This window comes from Pristis pectinata, chromosome 6 (assembly GCF_009764475.1).
Source record: "Pristis pectinata isolate sPriPec2 chromosome 6, sPriPec2.1.pri, whole genome shotgun sequence".
In the NCBI taxonomy this organism is placed as follows: domain Eukaryota; kingdom Metazoa; phylum Chordata; class Chondrichthyes; order Rhinopristiformes; family Pristidae; genus Pristis; species Pristis pectinata.
The window spans coordinates 26863054-26886569 of record NC_067410.1 but is presented as its reverse complement, the minus strand read 5'-3'; the positions used below and the strand labels follow the sequence as shown (position 1 = coordinate 26886569).

The following is a 23516-nucleotide window of genomic DNA, read 5'->3' as shown; positions in this document are numbered from 1 at the left end:
ATAAGATCTTGAATGTGTTAGGTTTAGTTTTGATTTCTGTTTGCTAACTCTTGGCACATTAATAAATGGAAGATCCAAAATGTAGCTAACACTGGGACTAGGTAAAATACTGGAACTATTTTTTGCTGAAGTAGGAAATGCCAGAGTAGATATAGGAGTAGAAATTCATATTTGGCTGCATATGTCAAATGAGTGCAGGACTATTGGTGCCCATTGGACTCCTTTCCCAATACTCAGTTCCATGGAATTGAGTGATTTCCCTCATTAAAACCTTGTAACAAATCTGTACTTGAATTAGTAGATTCACCAGCTTTTTAAGAAAAAAAATTCAGTTTAAGACTGAGCATTGCTAGCAAATCAGCATTTGTTGCCCCAAATTGCCTTTGAGAAGATGGAAGTGAGTCACCTTCAAGCATAGCAGTCATTCTAGTGAAGGAACTCCCACAATGTTATGTGAGGAGTTCCAAAACTTAGATCCAACAATGATGAAGGAATAATAATATATTTCCAAGTCAAAGGGATGAGTGACTTAGGGGGAAACCTGCAGTTGATGGTGGTCCCATGTGCCTGCTGACCTTGTCATTGGTGGTAAAGGCTATGGGTTTGAGGAGCTGTCAATGTAGCCATCATAGCACACTTTCTACTCGTATATCACCGACACTAATATCTTGAAAAATTAAAATTTAATGACCACAGGTTCTAACAAGTGTGTAATTGAATTGGTGTGATTTTCACTTGCCCATGGAACCTCAAAGCAAAAATATTTATGTTAAGGCTTTGAAATTTGCTATCTAGATTTTGTTCAAAGAATTGAAAATGAAGCAGAAAATACCAGGTGATTTAATATTTAAAATTCTATGTATTACAAAATATCAAATTAGGAATACTTAAGATACCAAAGGCTAGAAACTGGATTGTGCAATACTTTTTTTAAGCACGATGCAATCCGAAGATATTGCTTTCTTCACAAACTCGATTGAGGAATCAAATTAGTAATCATTTTCAGGTGACAATCATACTAATTGCAAAATTCATCAGACACTTTCGGGTGTGATCCTCATTAATGTGCCTAACATATCCTGATGTCAAGCTTGTACCCACTTGTTGCACAAAGCTCATTTCCCCTTGTGGGGACAAATTGGAGTTCAGTGCTTTATACAATAACTACCATGGAGCAATCTCAGACATCTATGTCTTCGCTTTTCAGGCATTGAACTGCTTCTTTAATGGTTGCCTTGGTAGCAACACTACTGCCAGCACTCTATTTTGGGGAGAATTTGGGACAGATGTGCCAGGCCACTGAGGGATGGGGGACCCTCTGGGTAGGAGACAAACTCATGCCCAGCTCTGAAGAGGCTACTCACATAATCTTCAGAGATGCCACATCCTTCTTGGATCTGTTGTTTTCAAAGACAGGTGAAATTTTGAAAAGACAGTCAACCACCTGCTGGAGACTGACTTTCTCTCTAGTAAGGCCAGGGCAAGTTTGACTCAATTTCCTAACTACTAGATTGTTTTAGACAGATTTTTGTCATTATTCTCAATTTGCTGCTCAACTCAGCATTAGTGAACAAGGAACATTGCTCAAAGGAAAATATTTCACCTTTGATTTTAGTGAGAGGGTAGCAATTTGGGCACTTGGATTTGACAGCATTGTTGACTTCCTTCTACTGTAGCATGCCACTTATTGCCCTTAAGTACTCTGATATTTTCATCAATAAAGGCTTTCCAACCTAACTATTCAGCTGTTTGTGTTTCATGAGAAGAATTGTCTGGTAAATGTTATGTATTCCAGCAGCTCCATTCCTCCTTTATCTTGAGATCTGCACTGTCTGGCCTCATCCATTAACTATATCTCCACACTTGCTGGCTGACCTGCTGAATATCTCCAGTGTTTCTTCTGCACTAATAACAGAAAAAGTCCCCAGTGCAATCAAACATGAGAGCCTAGATGACACAATACTCACACTCATCCAACTGTGCAGGTTCACCAATGAATGAATCACTGATCTCATTAAATAGATTGCTACAATATCTAGTGTTTGCACAAAGTACACTTTCCTTAGAAGTTTAAACAGTGGTTGAGATCTTGAATGCTTGGGGCTGTTGTTCAATGTTGATGGTGGTTATTTACCATTGCAGCCAATGCAAACTGAGAGTAATACCACAATTTATTGATAATGGTAGTGACTAGGGAAATGCATTGAGGGACATACAGGCACCTCATTCATTGTTGAGAAATCTTTCCTGGAAGTCCAACATTTTAAACCGTTGCAGCAACTGACTATTAAGTTATACAGTGGGGCTGAACCAATTAAGTCTCAGCTGCAAATGCATCACGTTTCCTACTTATGACTCCTTGGAAACAGAGTGGCCATTTTATTTCACAGTGCAACCTTGCTCACTTCTCAGCATCACATATCTGAGGGAGGGAGTGCTAAATATTGTAAGAACAGCCTAATCAGGGGAGAAAAATTCTTAGATAGAAATCAACTTCACATGGAGCTCATATTTAATCATTGCTAGAACAACATGGCAGCTCTGGCACTAGTCAAATTAATTTGCAATCGTGTGTGCTGCTGCAGTAAGGCAATTATATTTTAATGGAAAACCATCCCTCACTGTCTAGCAACAATCAGGGTTTGTTCTTGAGCACATTGAAAGGAAAAGTATGACATTAACATTCTTTATAGGCTATGTGGAGAATGGCCCACTTTTTGTTCATAGCAAAAAGATGTTTCATTAATCAAAGACATGTACCCCAGAAAGTCAATGGAGTGATGGTCAAAATTTGTAATTTGAGTATTTGTAAAATGTACATTATAGTGTCCCCTCTGTGGCTGAAGCCTGGTTGTTGCAAGGTTGCTTCCTTTCACTTTTAGTTGCACAGATGACCTTGGTGACCCACAAGACTTTCTCTTGCCCCAGGTGGTTTGGCTTCTGACAGCTATCCACAATCAGTTGATGCAGCTGTATATAGTAGTTGGCTGTGGTCCATGGTAGAAAAACCTGCCTGAGAGGCTGTGACGGGAGACTAATTAGTGGCCTTGTGCAGCATGGGGAACAACAAGATTGTGAACCTGCATATCCAGGCAATCTCTCAGGGCACTGAGTAATGTGGTCCTTGCTCTCTTCACCTTTCACCGAATCCTAGAGAGATACACCAAGGAAATAAATCCTTTGCTTTACCGAGTCTGCACCTGCCATCAACCACCCGTTTACACTAATCCTACATTAATCCCACACTCTCTTCAACTCCTCCCAGATTCTACCACTCATCAACACACTCGGGGCAATTGATAGTGGCCAATTAACCTACCAACCAGCATGCCTTTGGGATGTGGAAGCAAACTGGAACACCTGGAGGAAACCCCACAGGGACAACATGCAAACAGACAGTGCCTGAGATCAGAATTGAATCAGGTCTCTGGCACCGTGAGGCAACAGCTGTGCCACTGTGCTGCCCTCTGCCTTGCAGAAGCTGAACAGGAAACAGCTCATGTTGAAGATCTGCGTGATTGAGGAGAGATAACGTTGGTTGAGAGATAGGATCATATCTCGCTTCATGTTTCCAAGTTTATGTATGCTGTACCTTTGCTTCTCTGGGAGACCAGTCTGCTAGTGTGCAGCATCTTTTTAGAGAGAACAGCTAACTGCTGGTCTGCAATACTCCTTTGCTACTGTTTTAAAAAAGTATATGCTCTTGGGTTCCATCCCCGTGTCCATTGAAAACCTCAATCTGCTCACAAATGACATCTGTTCCAGGAATTGGAATTGGTTTATGTGATTGTCACTTGTACCGAGTTACACTGAAAAACTTGTCTTGCATACCATTCATACACATCAATTCATTACACAGTGCATTGAGGTAGTAAAAGGCAAAACAATAACAGAATGCAGAATAAAGTGTAACTGCTACACTGAATGGAAGCCGAGAGATGTAGTGAGGTTTCCATCTGTGCCTTTACAGCAGCTGCCATTTGAACCAATAGGCACTGTGACAGGATTGTAACCTAACCTTTGCAAAGAATTGCATGTAGCCACCAAAGTACAGATTGTCTCCTGGCTCTGCACAATCACCTTTGAGACCATGGATGTGGACTCCTTCAATCTCCTTGCCACCATCTGCATTCAGTCAGACAGAATTGAAAGCACGTTAACCATCCTCATTGTGCATTTACACCAAACTCATCTAAAAGAATACGTCATTGACCCCCCCCCCCCGACCCCACACACGCACAGAGTGAGGCAGTGAACTACAGTGCAGATGGTCTTCCCTCCTTTCATTATACTTCTTTGAAGCTTCTTGCACGTGTATGTGAGTGCAAGTAAATGTGGGAGCTGTGTCATTGCTGATATGCAACAGCCTCCCCAAATTCAAACTTGCACAGATATCTTTCATTGTCACCTCCTATTTGCCAGCACACAAAAGCTCATTGGCAATCAAATAATACTGGCAGGGCACGTTTGGTGTCTAAAAGTTCCCAGTCATGGCCTGCCAGGAAGGTGGCAGCTATATTGTTGGATAAGGCAGAAATATGGTTCAGCAGCTGTTAGGTATGACTGAGTGGCCCTCTTCAGGATCTACTCTGCTCACACCATTGGGACCAGAAAACCCCACCCAAACAGAGTTTGCATTACATTTTCCCTAATTTCTCTTTTGGAATAAATGAAGCTTTAATGACCCTCCAGTTCACTGTAATATGGGGCTTAGGTATTGATGATATTAGAATGCTGATTCCAATTCTGAAAACTACAGATGAAGCCAAAGAGGAATTCTATTTGGATATATTGCATTTGATACCCCTTATCTAAGTCATTGATATGCATTGTGGTCAGGTGCTCCAGAACAGATATTTGCACCACCCCACTAATCAATCTCCCAACTAAGAAATTACCCATTTATTCCTTTAGTTTTCTGCTTGTTAACTGGTCATTAATCCACACTTGTATATTATTTTCAATGCCAGGCACTCTAATTTTGTTTAATAATTTTCGTATGGCAACTTATCAAAGTTCTTCTGAAAGTCTATATAAACTACATCAACTGGTTCACTCTTACCTATTCTGCTGCTTACAATATCTGAAAATCCAACTTGACTCTGCTGAATCCTATTATATTTTCCAAATGTCCTGTTATCATTCAATTATATATTCTAGCATTTTCCTCATGATTGAAGTCAGGCTAATTAATCTATAGTTCCTGACTTTTCCCATTTACTCCACTTCTTTAAATGGTGGAGTTATATTTGCTAACTTCAAATTTGTGAGAACAGTTCTGGCATCTATAGATTTTTGAAAAATGATAACCAATGCACCCACTGTCTCCCACAAACCCCGTCCATGAAGACAGACAAATGATTTGATACATTTCCCTACCATTTCCTTTCCCTTTCATTACCAGCTTTTCCTGACTCGATTTTTAATCCACATTAACTTTAACTAATCTTTACTTTTTTGCATATCTATAGAAACCTTCACAGTCTGCTTTTATGTTTCTCACTAGACTACCATCATACTTTGCCATTCCTTTCCTTATTATATCTGATCCTCCTTTCTAAATTCAGAATTATTCCTATTCCCCAGGCTAACTGCTCTTTTTGGCAGCATCACCTGATACCAGCTTTAATTTTTCTCGATAGCCATGACTTGATTACTTTTCCTCAGGGTTATAGTGTCCTAAAAGAGTACTTATAAGCTGTTAATTTTTTAAATGATAGTCACTGCTTTTCTCTTGTCACACAAGAAAATAGAAATAGGAGTAGGCCATCATGCCCCTAAAGCCTTCCCCACCATTTATTGTCATCATGGCTGATCTATGATGACCTCAGATCCTTTTTTTATTCCAGTTCCCTCAATTCCTCAATCTTTCAAATATTGATGTATCTCCACCTTAAATATATCTAATGATTTGGTCTCCACCTCTCACAGGGACAGAGAATTCCAGAGATTCACAACGCTCTAAAAGAGGAAGTTTCTCCGCACCTCAGTTTTCAATGACCAACTCTTTATTTTGTAACTATGTCCCCTTGTTTGTGACTCTCCCACCAGTGAAAACATCTCAACACCTACCCTGTCAAGCCCCCTTCAGACCTTGTACGTTTGAATCAGGCCACCCGTCATTCTTCTAAACTCCAAGGAATACAGGCCCAAACTGTATAGCCTCTTTTGATAGGACAACCCTGTTTTCCCAGGAATTAGCCTGGTCAGTCTCCTTTTGGACTGTCTCCAATGCTACAATATCCTTTTTTTTAGGTAAAGGGACCAAAACTGTACGCAGTAGTGCAGGTGTGGCTCACCAACACCCTGTACAACTGCAACAAAACCTTCCTATTCTTAAATTGAAACACTTTTGCAATAAAGGCCAGAATGCAGTTTGCCCTCTTGACTATTCATTGCCACTAACTTCCTGTGATTTATGCATTAGAACAGTGAGATCCCCCTAAACTTCACTCATTTGCAGTCTCTCTCCATTTAGATAATAATCTCCCTTTTGATACCTCATACCACAGTACATGACTACACATTTCACATATAAGTCCATTTGCCATGTTTTCACCCAATCATTCAATCTGACAGAATCACAATGTCCTCATCACAACATGCCCTTCTACATATTTTGTTATCATTGGCAAACATGGAAATGTTAAATTTCGTTTCCTCTTCCAGATCATTAATATTAATAATGAACAACAGAGGGCTAAGAATCCCCAACTCTTCTCTCCCTAATTACTGCACTATCCCTTTTCATTCCCAATTTGAATGGCTGCCTTACCATGGTGCTATGGTCAGTTCCTCATACTGCCTGCAGTCTCTGCTTTCGTCCACATAGGCAACAAGAACCTCATACCTGTTGGAAAAGTACAAGGCCCAAGGCTCCTACCACATTACCTTCTGGATCCCCATACCGGCCTAACTTGCAGACCTTTTCCCTCTTGATTGACCAGTTCTATAAGACTTAATCTAATAGGTGTGACTACCTCATAAAACACATCACCTTGGTAACTATACCCCCACTTTAATGCATCCATGTCTGAATATCAGACTGCAGACTCTGAGCTGAAGTTCCTCAAGATATAGATAATGTAGTGCAGATGTGGTCATCATTTCAGTTCCCACATACTACTGCAACATATCACACCAGTCTCAAAATATTTTTACCTACCAAAACCCAGTCTGCATAGACTCTACACTCCTGAAATTTATTGTCCCAGGCCATGATTTATTTTCAAAGGGAGCAGTACTGAGTAACCTACTTATATTAATTAGTTCTAACTGGTATCCAATTAGCTGGGAGAGTAAAGGTTGATTTATATCATTCCAGTTTAAAACACAAAGGTAAGAGAGCTTAACTTTAGTTTTAAAGTTAAACGTATAGTTTATGTTAATAAGTTAAACAAATATTTTTTGGAAATTAAATTAAAACTTCCTTTATTCACTAAAGTCTGCCACTCCATGACTGCACACGGCGTTTGTGCTGTACTAAAAATATTTTTCACTGTTCATTTGGGATGGTTTTCAAAAGAAATTACAAAGCATTGATAGGGTAGGATATACTATTTCCGAGCTTCACTGATTACTGGATTATTCATGCCAAATATGATGCAGTCATGCTCTTCAATCAGTTCCATTATTTTGCATGGTATTGAAGTAAGGTTTATGGGTTTGAAGTTGTCTTTTCTTATCAATCTTTTTAAAATGCTTGTTGCATTATCCTATTTCATGGTTCTTTCAACTACCATTACTCCTGAAATATTTCCCAGCATCTAAAGATTGCCTCACAAAACTTCTGAACAAGCTCTGACTCTTTGGGTTAAATATCACGTATCCCTGGGATTCATTTGTTTTGAGATTTATTAGTCTGCTTAATATTTCCACTTCAATTATATCAAAATAATTAATTCTAGTTATCTCTCTCTCAGGAAGGCATATTGCTCATGTCTTCCCTTATGTTTACTTGACAGAAGTAATTTTTCAGACATTGCCTTTGTTCAGTCTTTGATGTGATCTCCTATTCTTCCTAATTTTGGGCATCTGTTTATATTTAATTCTGCCATTTTTAACAATGGCATAAATTAAAGTTGTCTTGTTGCTTTAGTCTTCCATTTTTAATTAATTTGCAGAACATTTAAATGGTAGCTTGTAAAAGGATGCAGACGTATCATAACTTCTATGGTAACTAGTAAGAGGATGCAGAAGTATCGTAACTCCTATGGAACATTTTTCTGTTTTAATTCAGACCAGCAGTCCAGTCGTGGGGCAGTCAGTGCGCGTAGTGTTAGAAACCAAGATATATCACACATTGCATTTGGATCAAAAGTACTTGGACCACCTCCAGCTATCGGGAAAAGAGTTAGCACTACAGCATCTAAAGATGTAAGTAACTTTAAAATAATGTTTTACCTGAAATTCCCAATACTTCAAATAGTACTTCAAATATTTCTGTGATATTCTAAATTATTGCTATTGTTGTAGTTACATTTGCATTACGGCCATAGATATGGAGTGTAAATTGTAAAGAATAAAGGCTTTCTTCTGATAAAAAAAATTACATAGAAATAAATGCAACTTACACTTCAGATGTTAGGAATATATTCATATAAAACATGTCGATATTATTAAAGACCCTATTTTTGTATGAAGGGGAATCTGAGGGGGAACTACTTCACTCAGAGCGTGGTGCGCATGTGGAATGAGCTGCCAGCAGAAGTGGTAGATGCAGTTCAATTGTAACATTTAAGAGAAGTTTGGATAGGTACATGAATGAGAGAGGTATGGAGGGCGTTGGTCCGCGTGTAGGTAGATGGGACTATGCAGAAAACTAGACTAGATGGGCTGAAGGGCCTGTTTCTGTGCTGTAGTGCTCTATGATTCTAATGTGTGTGATATAGTGGCTAAAGTGCTCTCATCTGAGTTAGATGATTGTGAATTGAAACAGCGTTCCAAGGATTTCAGTGCATAGTCTAGGTTATTACTTTGATACTGTACCAAGGAAGTATTGCTCTTTCTAATATGCCAGCTTTCAGATGAGATACTAAACTGCACATTGCCTTGGTGAGTGTAAGCAATCTTAGGACGCTGTATGGGAAAGAGAAGGATTGTTCTGCTAGTCTGTTGGTCGTTTTATTCTGACAACCAACATGACAAAAACAAATTATCTGGTAATTTATCTAATTTCTGTTTGTGATGCAGTGCTATGCACAACTTGATGGTCATGTTTGCCAATTGCATACTTCAGAAATAATTATCTTTGGAGAAATCCAAAGAATATAAAGGCAGGTTACTACAGAGAATCACAGATTTTTTTCTTTATTTAATTTACCATTTTTATGATGAAAGGACCACCTTATTTGACTTGCGTTCCACTGTCTACAGTATTTTATTCCAGTGTACAATTGGACTTGCATGTATTTCAGGCCTTTGCAGTTGTGCATTCTGCAGCCTGTTTTGTGGGGCAAGTGCCAACCAAACTGGCAGTCATTCAAAGGACAGCTAGTGGCTGCTACAAAGTGTAGCAGCCACTAGCAATTAAACATGTTTCAACATTGCTGGATGTGGAACCAGAAGGAGAAGGAGTGCTCTTATTATAACTTAAGACCAGTACCAGCCAGCAGTTATGCATTTCCTCATCCTCTTTCCCTTGCATAATCCCCCTCCCAACAACTTCACAGACTGGTATGTGTTTAATTGTGCAGACATATAAAGAGTAGCTGTTAAACAGTAGTTAGGAGACAACTGCATAGGTGTGGTACTGAAGTCTCATTTAGATGAAACTGAATAAGAATGGTGTTTTACTTTGAAAGCAGCATTCGTGAAGGATGTCAATTTCTGCAATAATACATTAATTTAATAGTATCAAAAGCAAACAGTGCTTGTAACAGTCAGCAGGTCAAGCAGCATGATTGGAGAGAGAAGGAAAGTCAATGTTTCAGGTCAGAGAACTGGATCTTTTCAGTTGCAGAGAGTGGGAAGGGTGAAGAGAACAAAGGTTGTGATTGGGTGCAGACCAAAGTTGTCAAGGTAACAATTGCTTTAAAAACTGGCAATTAGAGGCAGAAGTAGAAAAGAAAGGCAGAAATTAAAACAGAAAAGCACTGCCACAATTTGGAGAGAAATAAAGGCGGTTACCAGAAATTGTTAAATTCAACATTAAGTCCTGATGGCGGCACATGCCTAGGTAGAAGATCAGGTGCTGTTCCTCAATTTTATATTGGGCATTACTGAAGCCATCTTGGATGCTGAAGATAGAGGGGTAAGAGGGGGAGTGAGACGGAGAAGTTACAGCTCAGGGTCACTCTTGCAAACTGAATGGAGATGCTTTGCAAAGCAGTCACCCAATCTGTGTTTGGCTTTCCAATGAAAGATCTGCTGAATGCTCCCAGTGTTTTTGTTTTTTAAATTTCTAGTATCTACAGCTTTTGCTCCAATTCCATAGTATCTTTCACTTGGACCAGCACTTTATTTCTAGACATTTTTATGTACTGAATTCAAATTGCCATGGGAGGAGTTTCATTTACTTTCTCTGAGATATCGGTCTGGACATCACTTTTTGTTTGCCAGTATCCAAATTTGTAATATGCTTTGCCTTAATGATCTTGTCAATCTGGGATTGACAAGAGAAACAGAGTTAACATTTTAGGCCCAAAACCATTCCTCAGAACTGGAAGGATTATAGAATCTTGCAGCATAGGAAACTATTGAGCTCAGTGTGTTGATGCCTGTTATTTAAAAAGGCTAATAAATTAGCCTCTCTCCTGTATAGCTCTGTAAATCTTTCCTTACATTTATGTGTCCAATTCAGTTTGTACAAGATCAAGAGTTCTGTAGAAGGACTGATAGATGATCTCATAGAGACTATTAAAATATTGATAGGGAAGATGCGCTGAGCACAGTAAGTAATTCATGCAAAACATATTCAGCTAAAAAAGTGTTGAAGAGTTTTTTTGAAATGTTCCTTCCAACTGTGCTGATTGCCTCCTTTTTTTCAATAAGTGCACCTCTGTTCTTAGCTCTTGGCAGGGTGAGCATTTTGGGAGTTTGGATCACATCCTTGTTTGTTTTAGTTATCAATGCATTGCTGGTTGGTCCTCCTGTGCTCTTTGCACCCATCATCCATTCTTTAGATTACTGATCTTCTGTTGGATTTTATTATTTTTTGAAATTCGAGGGAATACTGGTAAGATGAAAAGAAGTCAGGTGGGTGGAGACTTCAATGGAAAATGAACACCAGCGTAGACCAGCTGTATAGTCTGCCTTTGTTTTGTGTTTTGCTTTGTTTTGGACGGCATGGTAGCGTAGCGGTTAGTGCAACACCAGTGATCAGGGTTTGATTCTCATCGCTATCTGTAGGGAGTTTGTACGTTCTCCCGTCTCCGTGTGGGTTTCCTCCGGGTGCTCCGGTTTCCTCCCACATTCCAAAGACGTACGGGTAGGTTAATTTGGGTTTAAAATGGGCGCCGTGGACTCGTTGGGCCGGAAGGGCCTGTTACCATGCTGTAAATAAAATTTAAAAAATCTTTAAAAAAATTTCTAATTAATGATGAATTAAAACACCAATATCCTTTTGATAAAGGGTCTGCAACCAAAACAGTAATCGTGTATGTTCTTTCCTATCCTTTGGGTGAACAATTGAGAATAGTAGTTGTTTTAAGATTCACTTAATTAAAACAGCACAGGTGCTCTTTTGTTATACAAAATAACCATAGAACCATACAGCACAAAACAGGCCCTTCGGCCCACCATGTTGTGCCGTCCATCAGACCACCCTCACACTACCTAACCCCTTCCTCCCGCATATCCCTCTATCTCATGTTCCTCCATATGCCTATCCAACAAGCTCTTGAACCTGTTCAATGTATCTGCCTCCACCACCACCCCAGGCAGTGCATTCCATGCACCAACCACTGTTTGGGTGAAAAACCTCCCTCTGACATCTCCCCTGAACCTCCCACCTATAACCTTAAAGCCATGACCTCTCGTCTTGAGCATTGGTGCCCTGGGAAGGAGGCGCTGACTGTTTACTCTATCTATTCCTCTCAATATTTTATATACCTATATTTTATATATCAATATTTTATAAGGAATATGTTTGTGCAGAAATTAGATTGCAAGTCTGGATTATTCAGTGCTACGTGATTGAAAATTATCGAACAAGGCGGTAATTGTATTTGTGACCATTTCCAGGTTGAAACATTTAGGCCATTCATGAGTCAACCACTTTACAATTTCTGCATCAGGAAAACAATGGATGATGTCATTTCTCTGTGTAGTTGTCCTATTGGAGCATTGATTTGGAAATTAGACCACATTACTCTGCATAGGCCCATTATAGGATCTTCAGGGTCAATACCTCTTAGTCCTACAATAGCAGCAAGTTTATTTCTGGCATTTAGATTGGGCACACAACAGCATTTAAACACTTATTGAGGCTTGTGGATTCCACCATTTACTAATAAAGATAAAAGGTTTTATATAATTGTCACGCAATGACAACAGCCTACACAGGAGCAATCTAGTTTAATTGTCTCACTTTTAGATTATTTTCTGAAGTAGAGATGAGGGGCAGTATATAAGACATGGTAACGGAGTTGCCTTGGAAACGCCTAAAAGTTAACTTTCAGGGAAAACATCAAGGTCAGGCTTGTGAGGTAATCAATATCTGATGGTATTTCCAAACAAAAATCTCTGTGCTAAGTACTTGCTGTGTTTTATTTATTTAGCAATGTTAAGTATGAATGTACAAAATGCGGTTAACTTTTATCATTCCATTAACCATGTCTGGTCAGAACACCATTTTTGTTCCCATCAACGTTTTGAAGATAGTCAGATCCCACAAAGGGTTCAGCTCCTGAGCCAACATACTGCAAGAAATGATCCAATAAGCAGAACAGAAGAGTGCTTCAGAAACTACTTTGGAGCATCTCTTGAAACAGTTAAAGCATGATTCATTATTTTAAATGACTGTTAAAGCTAGAATTTTTTTGCTCCAGGCTATTGTGGAGAACTTCTGCTAAGCGCAAGCCAATCTTTAGTGGTCAATGACACATCAATTATAAAAATGTACAACCCCATGTAAATATGCAAGTCTTTTAGAGTCATAGAGTTATAAAGCAAGGAGACAGGCCCTTCAGCCCAACTGGTCCATGCAGACCAAGATACCCCATCCAAGTTAACCCATATACTCGTCTAACTGTCTTTTAAAAGTTGTTATTGTACCTGCTTCAACCACTTCCTCTAGCAGCTGATTCCGCATGGATACCACCCTTAGTGTAAAAAAAATTGCCCCTCAAGTTCCTGTTAAGTCTCTCCCCTCTCACCTTAAACCTATGCCCTCTAGTTCTTGATTCCCCAACTCTGGGGAAAAAGACCCAGTGCATTCACCCTGTCTATGCCCCTCATGATCTAATACACCTCTATAAGATCACCTTTCAGTCTCTTCTGCTCTATGGAATAAAGTCCTAGCCTGTCCAACCTCTCCCTATAACTCAGTCCCTCAAGTCCTGGCAGCATCCTTGTAAATCTCTTCTGCACTCTTTCCAGTTTAATAACATTTTTCCTTTCGCAGGGTGACCAAAACTGAACACAATACTCCAAGGGCAGCCTCACCAGCATCCTGTACAATCACACCATGACCTCCCAATTTTTATACTCAATTGCCCAAACATATGAAGGCCAGTGTGCCAAAAGCCTTTTTCATCACCCTGTTTACCTGTGACTCCACTTTCAGTGAACCATGAACTTGTAACCATGTACTTTCATGTTATATAAATAAGTATTGTTTTACTGAATAAGCTGATAATTTCTACAGTAAAATGATAATCCCAACAGTGTCTTTCTTTTTATTGAATTTCAAATTAATTCAAATTAATATACATAACATTAATAATTATACAAAGAGATCGGGATAACAATAATAACAGTTAATATTTATACTCACAAGGAGTAAAATATGTAATCTAGACCTCCCGCTCTCTTGCTAAGTGTACATAATGCAAAAAAAAAGAAATTGAAAAGAAATTTGATTATTTGAAAAGAAAACCCCCAAATCAAAAAAATATATAACAACAGACAAAAGCAAACCAAAAGCTGCAAAGAAAAAAAAAACTGGACTGATATTTCTTAGATTTAAAAAAATTATGTCGTTAGCTCTGCTGCTCTATATTTAAAGGTTATTGAAGGGGATTCAAAAAAGGTCTGCATATATCATATGGAAATATTGAATAGACTCCAAACTTCCTCAAATTTAAGCGAAGGATCAACAGTACCACTCCTAACTTTTTCTAAGTTTAAACATGTTATAGTTTGAGAAAACCATTGAAATGTAGTAGGGGGTATAGGGTCCTTCCATTTAAATAGAATGGATCTCTTGGCCATTAATGTAACAAAAGCAATCATACGACAAGCAGAAGCAGATAAATGGCCAGAATCCATCATTGGTAACCCAAAAATTGCAGTAATAGGATGGAGTTGTAGATCAATATTCAATACAGTTGAAATAATATTAAAAATGTCTTTCCGATATTATCCCAAAAGAGGACAGGATCAAAACATATGTGTTAGGGAAGCCACCTCCGAATTACATCTGTCACATATAGGATTTATATGGTCATAAAAACGGGGCTAACTTATCCTTCGACATATGGGTCCTATGAACCACCTTAAATTGTATCAAGAAGTGTCTAGCACACATTGAAGATGTATTAACTAATTGGAGAATTTCCTTCCATGTATCTGTAGGTAAGAGTATCTGGAGTTCTCTTTCCCATTCATTCTTAATTTTATCAAGTATCTCTAGACGTATTTTCATAATGAGATCACAAATTATTGCTATCAAGCCCTTCTGATGATTAAAACCTAAGATTTTTCCCATAATTTCAGTTTTATATAGTATCGGAAAAGAAGGTAAAGTAACTTTTAAAAAGTTTCTAATCTGTAAATATCGAAAAAAATGTGATCTAGGCAAATTGTATTTATTAGACAACTGTTCAAAAGACATAAAACAGTTATGAATGAATAAATCACAAAAGCATGTTATTCCCTTCATTTTCCATAAAGTAAAAGCTAAGTCAATTCTAGATGGTTGAAAGAAAAAATTAGATTGGATAGGACTTGATAAAATGAATTTATTCAATCCAAAAAATTTACGAAATTGAAACCATATTCGTATTGTATGTTTAACTATTGGGTTAATCATTTGTTTACTCAATTTAGTAAGTGCAGAAGGGAGTGAGGCTCCTAAAATAGAAGCTAATGAAAATCCTTGCACTGATTCATACTCAAGATACACCCATCGAGGACATTGAATTACATCTAAATCTTGTGCCCAGAAAATTAAGTATCTAATATTAATTGCCCAATAGTAAAATCTAAAGTTAGGCAAAGCCAACAGTGTCATTGCCCTTACAGCCAATGGCTCAGTTGTTCAGCAGAATATAAATGCAACAAACATTCTTGTATCTGCAGAATACACCCATTGAGCGGAAAAAAAGTCATTAAATAATTTAGCCCACTCAAACGTGATCTCACATCTTCTGAAACTTTTATTGGATCTTAATTAAAAACAGAAAGTGCTACAAGTACTCAGCGAGTTAAGCAGCAGTTGTGGAGAGAGAAACAGAGTTAATGCTTCCAGTTCCATATCAACTAGTTTTGTAATTTTAGTAGAGCAGGTATTTCCATGAGATGGTATTTTCTTACTAGCCTGCAAAAACCTCTGTGGGGACTGCCTGGTGATTAGAAATTAAGGGCTTTGACTATTGTTGCATAACTCAAGGTACCAGCTTCTATAGGAGAGAACATTACCTTGCATCTCAGAAAAAAGGTTACAATGAAATGCTTGAGAAAAATTTGAAATTTTCGCTGTGCAACTGTATCTTTTCTTACAAAGGAGACTTTTCATGGGTATTACCATTAGGTCACTCTTTAATGCCAACATACACCACTTTAACATTTCAAGGAACAACAATTCCAGCTGTAATGTTTCATATCATTATAATATATCTTTGAACATTGGGTTGAGAGCTATATCTAAATTTAACTGTTCAGTGGACATTCTCTTTAAATTTACTTATGAATAATGAATACCCTTGAAAGCTTTTGTTCTCTAGTTTTGTGGCATTTCTCGTTCCATTTACCTTATCATGAGCCGTTCAGCAAGGCTGCTTTTAATCAACTTTTAGTGAACGTTTTCCTGACTTTGTTAAAACTTCAGTCCACAACTTCAGTTTTGTAACTTATTTTTAAAGAAATTCTCTTTAGTCTTTGATTTCTCGAACTCTGAGGCGCATCGAGGAAGCATGGTGGTAACGTTTACAGCAGCAACCCGCAGGGGAAACTGTTTCTTGAATTGCTAATTTCCAGGCCACACCTCGCATTCCACCCAAAGAGACCAGGATGCTGACAGAAGCAGGACTTAGGCCTGAATCTTTTTAGCTTTTCACATTTAGGACTAATGCACCTGCTTTTCCTGTATTTATTTTCCTTAATACTCAGCAATAGAAGCCATCAAGCACTAGAGATGCGTCTATTTTAAAAATTCCATATTTTTCACCATGTTAAATCCTCTAAATTCTCTCATTTTATTTATTTCAACTTCTCTGAGGCTTTGATAATTTGTACCTTTTCTCCACTATGTGAACGAGAACAAAATATTCATTGGACACCTCTGTTATTTCCTTAAAACATTGCATTGAACTTTCTACCTTCTTATTATATCCCTCAGAATGGGGGATAACCTGCTTCCACCTCAATTCTGATTTCTCAAATTCTTACAAATTTTTGCATTTCCTCTTCTGACTGTGTCCACAATATATTGCATTTGTTAATTTTTTTGTGTCCTCGGACTATCTCTGTAGTTGTTAAGATGCTGTGATCCACACATATTTGACAACAAAAGTAATTTCCAACATCTAAGCTCATTTCAATTCAGTGCAGAGTGAACGTTGCATGGGTTGGGAATGCTACCTTTTGATTGTTCTGCATATCCTAGTACAAATAAAAGAATACACAAAATAGTTGATAGTTCAGAAAAATAGATTGAGACTTTTTATCAATCATGGAAGACACACCTATAATTGGTACATTGGTTTATTATTGTCACATGTACTGAGGTCCAGTGAAAATCTTTGTTATGTGTGCCATCCATACAGATTATTTCATCACATCAGTGCACTGAAGTAGTACAAAGGAAAGCAATAACAGAATGCAGAATAAAGTGTTATGGTTACAGAGAAAGTGCAGTGCAGGCAGACAATAGGGTGCAAGGCCATAATGAGGTAGATTGTGAGGTCAATAGTCCGTCTTATCGTACCAGGGGATCATTCAATAGTCCTGAGTCCGGTGGTACGTGCTTTCAAGCTTTCGTATCTTCTGCCCGATGGGAGGAGTGAGAAGAAAGAATGGCTGGGGTGGGAGGGGCCTTTGATTATGTTGGCTGCTTTACCGAGGCAGCAAGAAGTGTAGACAGAGTCCATGGAGGGGGAGACTAGTTTCCGTGACATGCTGAGCTGTGTCTACAATTCTCTACAGTTTCTTGCGGTCACCAGAATGTTTGCCATTCCAAGCTGTGATGCATTCAGCTAGGATGCTTTCTATGATGCATTTAGAAAAATTGGTAGGGGTCAAAGGGGATATGCCAAATTTCTTTAGCCTCTTGAGGAAGTAGAGGCGCTGATGCACTTTCTTGACCATGGCATCTATGTGATTGGACAAGGACAGATTATTGGTGATGTTCACTCCTAGGAACTTGAAGATCTCAACCCTCTCAACCTTAGAACCGTTGATGTAAACCGGAGCGAGTGCACCACCGCCCACCACCACCCCCCCACCCCTTTCTGGAAGTCAATGACCAGATCTTTTGTTTTGCTGACATTGAGGGAAAGGTTGTTGTCATGACACCATGCCACTAGGCTATCTCCTTCCTGTACTCTGACTCTAAGTATGGACAATACTCCAAATGTGGTCTGACCAACACCTTATAAAGCCTCAGCATTACATCCTTGCTTTTATATTCTAGTCTTCTCGAAATGAATGCTAACATTGCATTTGCCTTCCTTAGTACCAACTCAACCTGTAAGTTAACCTGTAGGGAATCCTGCACTTGGACTCCCAAGTCCCTTTGCACCTCCGATTTCTGAATTTGCTCCCCATTTAAAAATAGTCAATGCCTCTATTACTCCTACCAAAATGCATGACTGTACACTTCCCTACGTTGTATTCCATCTGCCACTTCTTGCCCATTCTCCCAACCTGTCCAAGTCCTTCTGCAGACTCCCTGATTCCTCAGCACTACCTGCCCCTCCACCTATCTTTGTATCATCGCAAACTTGGCCACAAAGCCATCAATTCCGTCATCCAGATCATTAACATATAACGTGAAAAGTAGCGGACCCAACATTGACCCCTGTGGAACACCACTAGTCACCGGCAGCCAACTAGAAAAGGCCCCCTATATTCCCACTCTTTGCCTTCTGCTAGTCAGTCAATCTTCTATCCATGCTGGTACCTTTCCTGTAATACCATGGGCTCCTATCTTGTTTAGCAGCCTCATGTGCAGCATCTTGTCAAAGGCCTTCTGAAAATCTAAGTAAACAACATCCACTGACTCTCCTTTGTCTATCCTGCCTGTTACTTCCTGTTAGGTTGCTATTTGGTGAATGTCCCTTTAAGATATAGTACAGTAGTGTGTGTGTGTGGCATTATTACGACAACAACAGGAGATAACGACGTGCTGACGTTTTGGTTCAGTCGGAGTCAGCAGAAGGAGAGAGGGGGAGAGAGAGACACTGCCTGCTGGTGTCTGTATCGATAGATGAAAAACAATAACTGTGTCTGTCACTATAATCCACGTAACCTGTAGAAGAAAACAGGTATTTGTGTGGACGGCCACGTCTCGAATGCCTTTCGGGGTGGCAGATACTTCGGAACAAAGGAATGGAGGTCATCAGTGACTGAGGTGTTGTATGGGTTCCATCGTGGAACATTTGAATTTCGTAATGTCTTTAGTCTCTCTCTACATTTTCTCTTCAGTCAACGGTGGTTTTGCAAAAGCCTTTGCTCATGTTTCACCTTATTGCTTGCTAGACTGAACTTGGAGAACTATTCCTGGACTTGGAGTTTGGGAATTTGCCACACACATACTTCGAGTTTAGTTTTTGGGGTTAAATGTTTAATATCTAACATTTTTAGTTTTAACATTCTAACACTTTTTTTCCTTTCTTATTATCATAAGTAGTTATTAATAAAATAGTTGCTAACACATACGTGACTCGGTGTGTTTCCTTTGTTGCTGGCATGTAACATTCCTCAAAGAATTCCAACAGATTTGTAAGGAAACCATGCTGACTGGCCTATTTTACCATGAGCTTCCAAATACCCCTAAACCTCATCCTTAATAATGGATTCTAACAGGTGAATTCTATCATGTTATGATCACTGCCTCCAAAGGGCTCCTTTACCTTAAGCTCCCCAATCAAATCTGGTTCATTGCACAACACCAAATCCAGAATTACCTTCTCCCTAGTGGGCTCGACCACAAGCTGCTCTAAAAAGCCATCTCATAGGCATTCCACAAGTTCCTTCTCTTGGAATCCAGTACCAACTTGATTTTCCCAATCTACCTGCATATTGAAATCCACCATGACCACAGTAACATTGCCCTTTTTACATGCCTTTTCTATCTCCTGTTGTAATTTGTACTTCACATCCTCGCTACTATTTGGAGGCCTGTATATAAAATATATAATCAAAGCATTCGTTCTGACATCATGTGCTAATAAATCACCCATGATGTGAAAAATGAATACTTAGCAAATTTAAACAGGGATGGTCCATATACCCAAACAAAATAACTGACTCCATATCTTCCCACGTATATCAGTATTTCCCAGACCTCACAGCCACGCTTCAAGATTCAAGAACAGTTTTTACATTTCCACTGTAACTGGCCCAATTTATATATTTCAGCCCAACTTGATCTCTCTTCACATTGTACCAATTTGCTGGCTCCTTGGCTTTTCCTCAGATCCTTTGGACTCAGATATCCCTAAAAGATTGCCAGTTGGGTGACACTGCAAATGGTGGCTCCTATCACTTTTAATGCTGTTGTAGCCTGAAAATCATGTACTCTGTCTACACTTTCCACCTTATTATCTTTGCCCCTCTCCCATTACTCAATTGCCAATTGTTCCTTGATGACATTATCTGGAACATTTCACTTCAATGCTGACAGCATCCAGATCTAACTCACCACCATGTCAGGACTGTTCCACGGTCTTTAAATTGTTGGAACTGCTTGCCTCACACTTGAATTGCATGAGCAGAAGTTTCCTCCAACTACAGAATGTGAAAATCAAAACCAATAGTCTAAAGACCAGACAGCATTCAGGTATGGGATGATAAGAGGCAAGTAACATTCATGCCACATGTACCAAGTAATGACAATTTCCAGCAAGAGTGTAACTACCTGCTCTTAATGTTCAGTGGCATTATTCATCATCAACATGCTGGGGTCACCCAGACTGAAACTTAACCACACCAGCTATTTAAATACTGAGGCTGCTATCACAGGTTCGAGGGTTAAGTATTCTTAAGTAAGTGACTCGCATCCTCACTCTTCTAATCTTTTTCACCAGCTACAGAGGATGTCCAACAACACTTAAGAAGCTTTGTGTCATCCAGACAAAGACACCCACTTGATTGACATCCCACCTAGCACCATAATAAACCTTCACATTCTCCAACACCGATGTACTACAGCTGCAGTATGCATTTCTACAAAATGCACTGCATTTACTTACCCAGGCTAATCTGACAAAACTTCCCAATCACCACCCCAGAGTAGGATAAGCACATCAGACAGATGGAAACACAATGATCTATAGGTTCCTCATCCCAGATGAACATCATTTGGATTTGGAAATGTATGACTGTTACTTCATTGCTCGGCCTAAATCCTGGAATTCCTGCCTGCACCAAAAATGTTGCAGCAGTTCAAGATGATGACTTGAACTGCTGCAACACCTTCCCAAAGTCTGTTAGGAAGCATAATAACAGCAATGGCTACATCATGTAAATGAATTTTAAAAAGTAATAAGAAGTCCCTGCCACAAATTCCATTCTCTAGCTCTCCATGCCATGTCTCTTCCTGAAAATTGCAAAATGCTGAACAGCCAACTCTCCACTTTGACATAATTTATCACTCCTCGATGAGCTTCTGTCCACATCTGTGCCATCTCTAAGACTACCTACTTCAATCTCTAACTTCACCCCACTCTGTCCATATGCTAGTTCATTTGCTGTTGAATCATTGCATATGTTATCTTTGGATTGCTTTTATAATGCAGTTTTGGCCAGCTTCTCTTTCCCTACCCTCCATCAGGTTGATTTATTTCAAAATGCATCTGCTTAACTCACACCAAATCTCATTTACACACCCACCCTTCACCACACCTACCCTACTACCACTCTTGTGCTTACTGATCTGCATTACTTCCCAGTCTCAGCAATAAGTCCCCTCTTGGCCCAAACTCTGGAAGCCCTACAATCCTCTAAGATAATTGCATTCTTCCAGTTCTGGCATCTTGTGCATCACCAGTTTTAGCTGCTCTACCTTTGGCAGTCTTTCCTTCAGCTTTAAGGGTCCTTTAGCATTCTGTCCATAATATTCTCCCCTTCTCTCTGTATCGTCAATAGAAATCCTTCAAACCTACCTGTCATCTGCAGTGATATCACTATTCTTCAATCATCACTGGGCCTAAATCCTAGAACTCCATGTCCAACAACACTGTACAACTGCCTTCACCAGATTTTCATGATGGTGGATCAATGTCAAATTTTGATAGATCGTGCTTGAGAAGCAACTTGGAATACTTTAAATGGGTTAGATATCCTATAAAAAGAAAAGAATTGATAAAAAGTTAACTTTTAACTTCAAAACTAGTAAAAGGATGGGAAAAGTATTAACTGAGGGAGAAGAGCAAAACAGAATCCAAAATTAAGCAAAGAGAAGCAATGCAGGAGATAGGGTGGAGAAAAACTAAACAAGATTGTGTAAGTAAAGATACTTTACTGTTGTCTCGGCTGGAGATTTCTCCCCATGATAGTGCTTTCAGCATCACATCTCTCCTTGTTTATTTATGATGCAATTTATTTTCCTCTATGAATTACACAACATGCAGTAATATTAATTGCAATTTGTTGGATTTATATGCTTTTAAGATTTAAAGCTGATGCAACTGAGAATTTATTTTAATGTTTTTAATTTTTCAGTTATCAATCTTGTTGGATAATAAAACAACCAAATCTTCAGACCAATCTTGCTGTAATAAAGAAGAAATCTCAGACAAACTGACTAGCAGGTCAGAAAGACAAGTTTCAATTCAATCAGAACCAACTAAACAAATGAGCCGAGTAAATATTTGCTTTACAAAGCAAACAACAGAGACTATTACTTCAGGTAAGGAACAAAGAAATAGTTTAATCAGATAATTTAATCTGACTTGAAACAAGTGGGTATATGTATATGCTGTTGCCTGATGATTTTATTTATTAATGTACCACCTGCCTTTGGATTCCTTCCTCCATTACACTCTTTATCATAATGATTTTTCTGCTTACAATCCCTACCTCTTCTGTTATGGAATTTAGACTAAACAATCATTGTTCATTTTCAGGATGTTTTTTCAGAAGTTCTTCCATGAGTTTGCCTTTATTTACTTTTTACCATTCTGTTTTCGAAGACCACAATGCCTTCTCCATAATGTTGATTTGTTCTGAGCTCTGTGACATATGTCTAATGCTGAAAATAGTCCTTCACACTTGTCACTCAATTTCTCCAATTCTGCATCACCCCTGCACAACTAATGGCCATGCCTTCAGCTGCTTTGGCCCTAAGCTTTGGAATTCCCTCTCTAAAGTCCTCTACCTACCTACCTACATCTCCTTGGAGATGCTTTATAGCCATACTTAAAGTAATTTCTAATATATCCTTAAATGGCTCAATGTTCAAATTTGTTTGATAAAGTTCTTGTAAAGCCTGGTAGGATGTGTTACTGCATTAAGGGTGCTAAATAAATACAAGTTGTTGTTACCCCTATTTTACTGCCTTGTGGCAGTAGGGAAAATGGACTTGAAAATTCTTTTCCAGGTTTTCAAATCCCTTGTTCTTTTGTGCCTAACTTATTTAAATGAACTTCTCTAGGTATTTGTCCTTGTGGATACCTGAGTGGGCCTTAGTGTATTTAACTTTTGCTGGCAGTTCCATAGAAAACTGTTAGTGATGTTCTGCTGATGAGTTACTTTGTCTCTGATCTCCATGCCCATGCATTGCAATATGGAAATCAAAGACAAGCTGGAGATTTGCACATCTGATCTACTGCCCCATTACAGGATTCAGCAGCGGATTTGGGGACAATGAAAATAGTGGATGATGACTTTACAATTACAACATGAAAATATAGCATTTTGAAATCAGCAAACAAAATAACTAAAAGGTTGGAATGAATCAGACAAATATCCAG

The 23516-nt window shown here is 38.8% G+C and overlaps 1 protein-coding gene across 1 annotated transcript in view; it reads left to right on the top strand.

Moving 5' to 3' along the window:
* cfap20dc (CFAP20 domain containing) overlaps window positions 1-23516 on the top strand; it is a 263203-nt gene that overhangs the window by 114679 nt on the left and 125008 nt on the right. The window contains exons 8-9 of the mRNA XM_052017624.1: window positions 8240-8376; window positions 22267-22453. Of these exons, the coding sequence (XP_051873584.1) occupies window positions 8240-8376; window positions 22267-22453 (324 nt within the window). The remainder of the gene's footprint in view (window positions 1-8239; window positions 8377-22266; window positions 22454-23516) is intronic.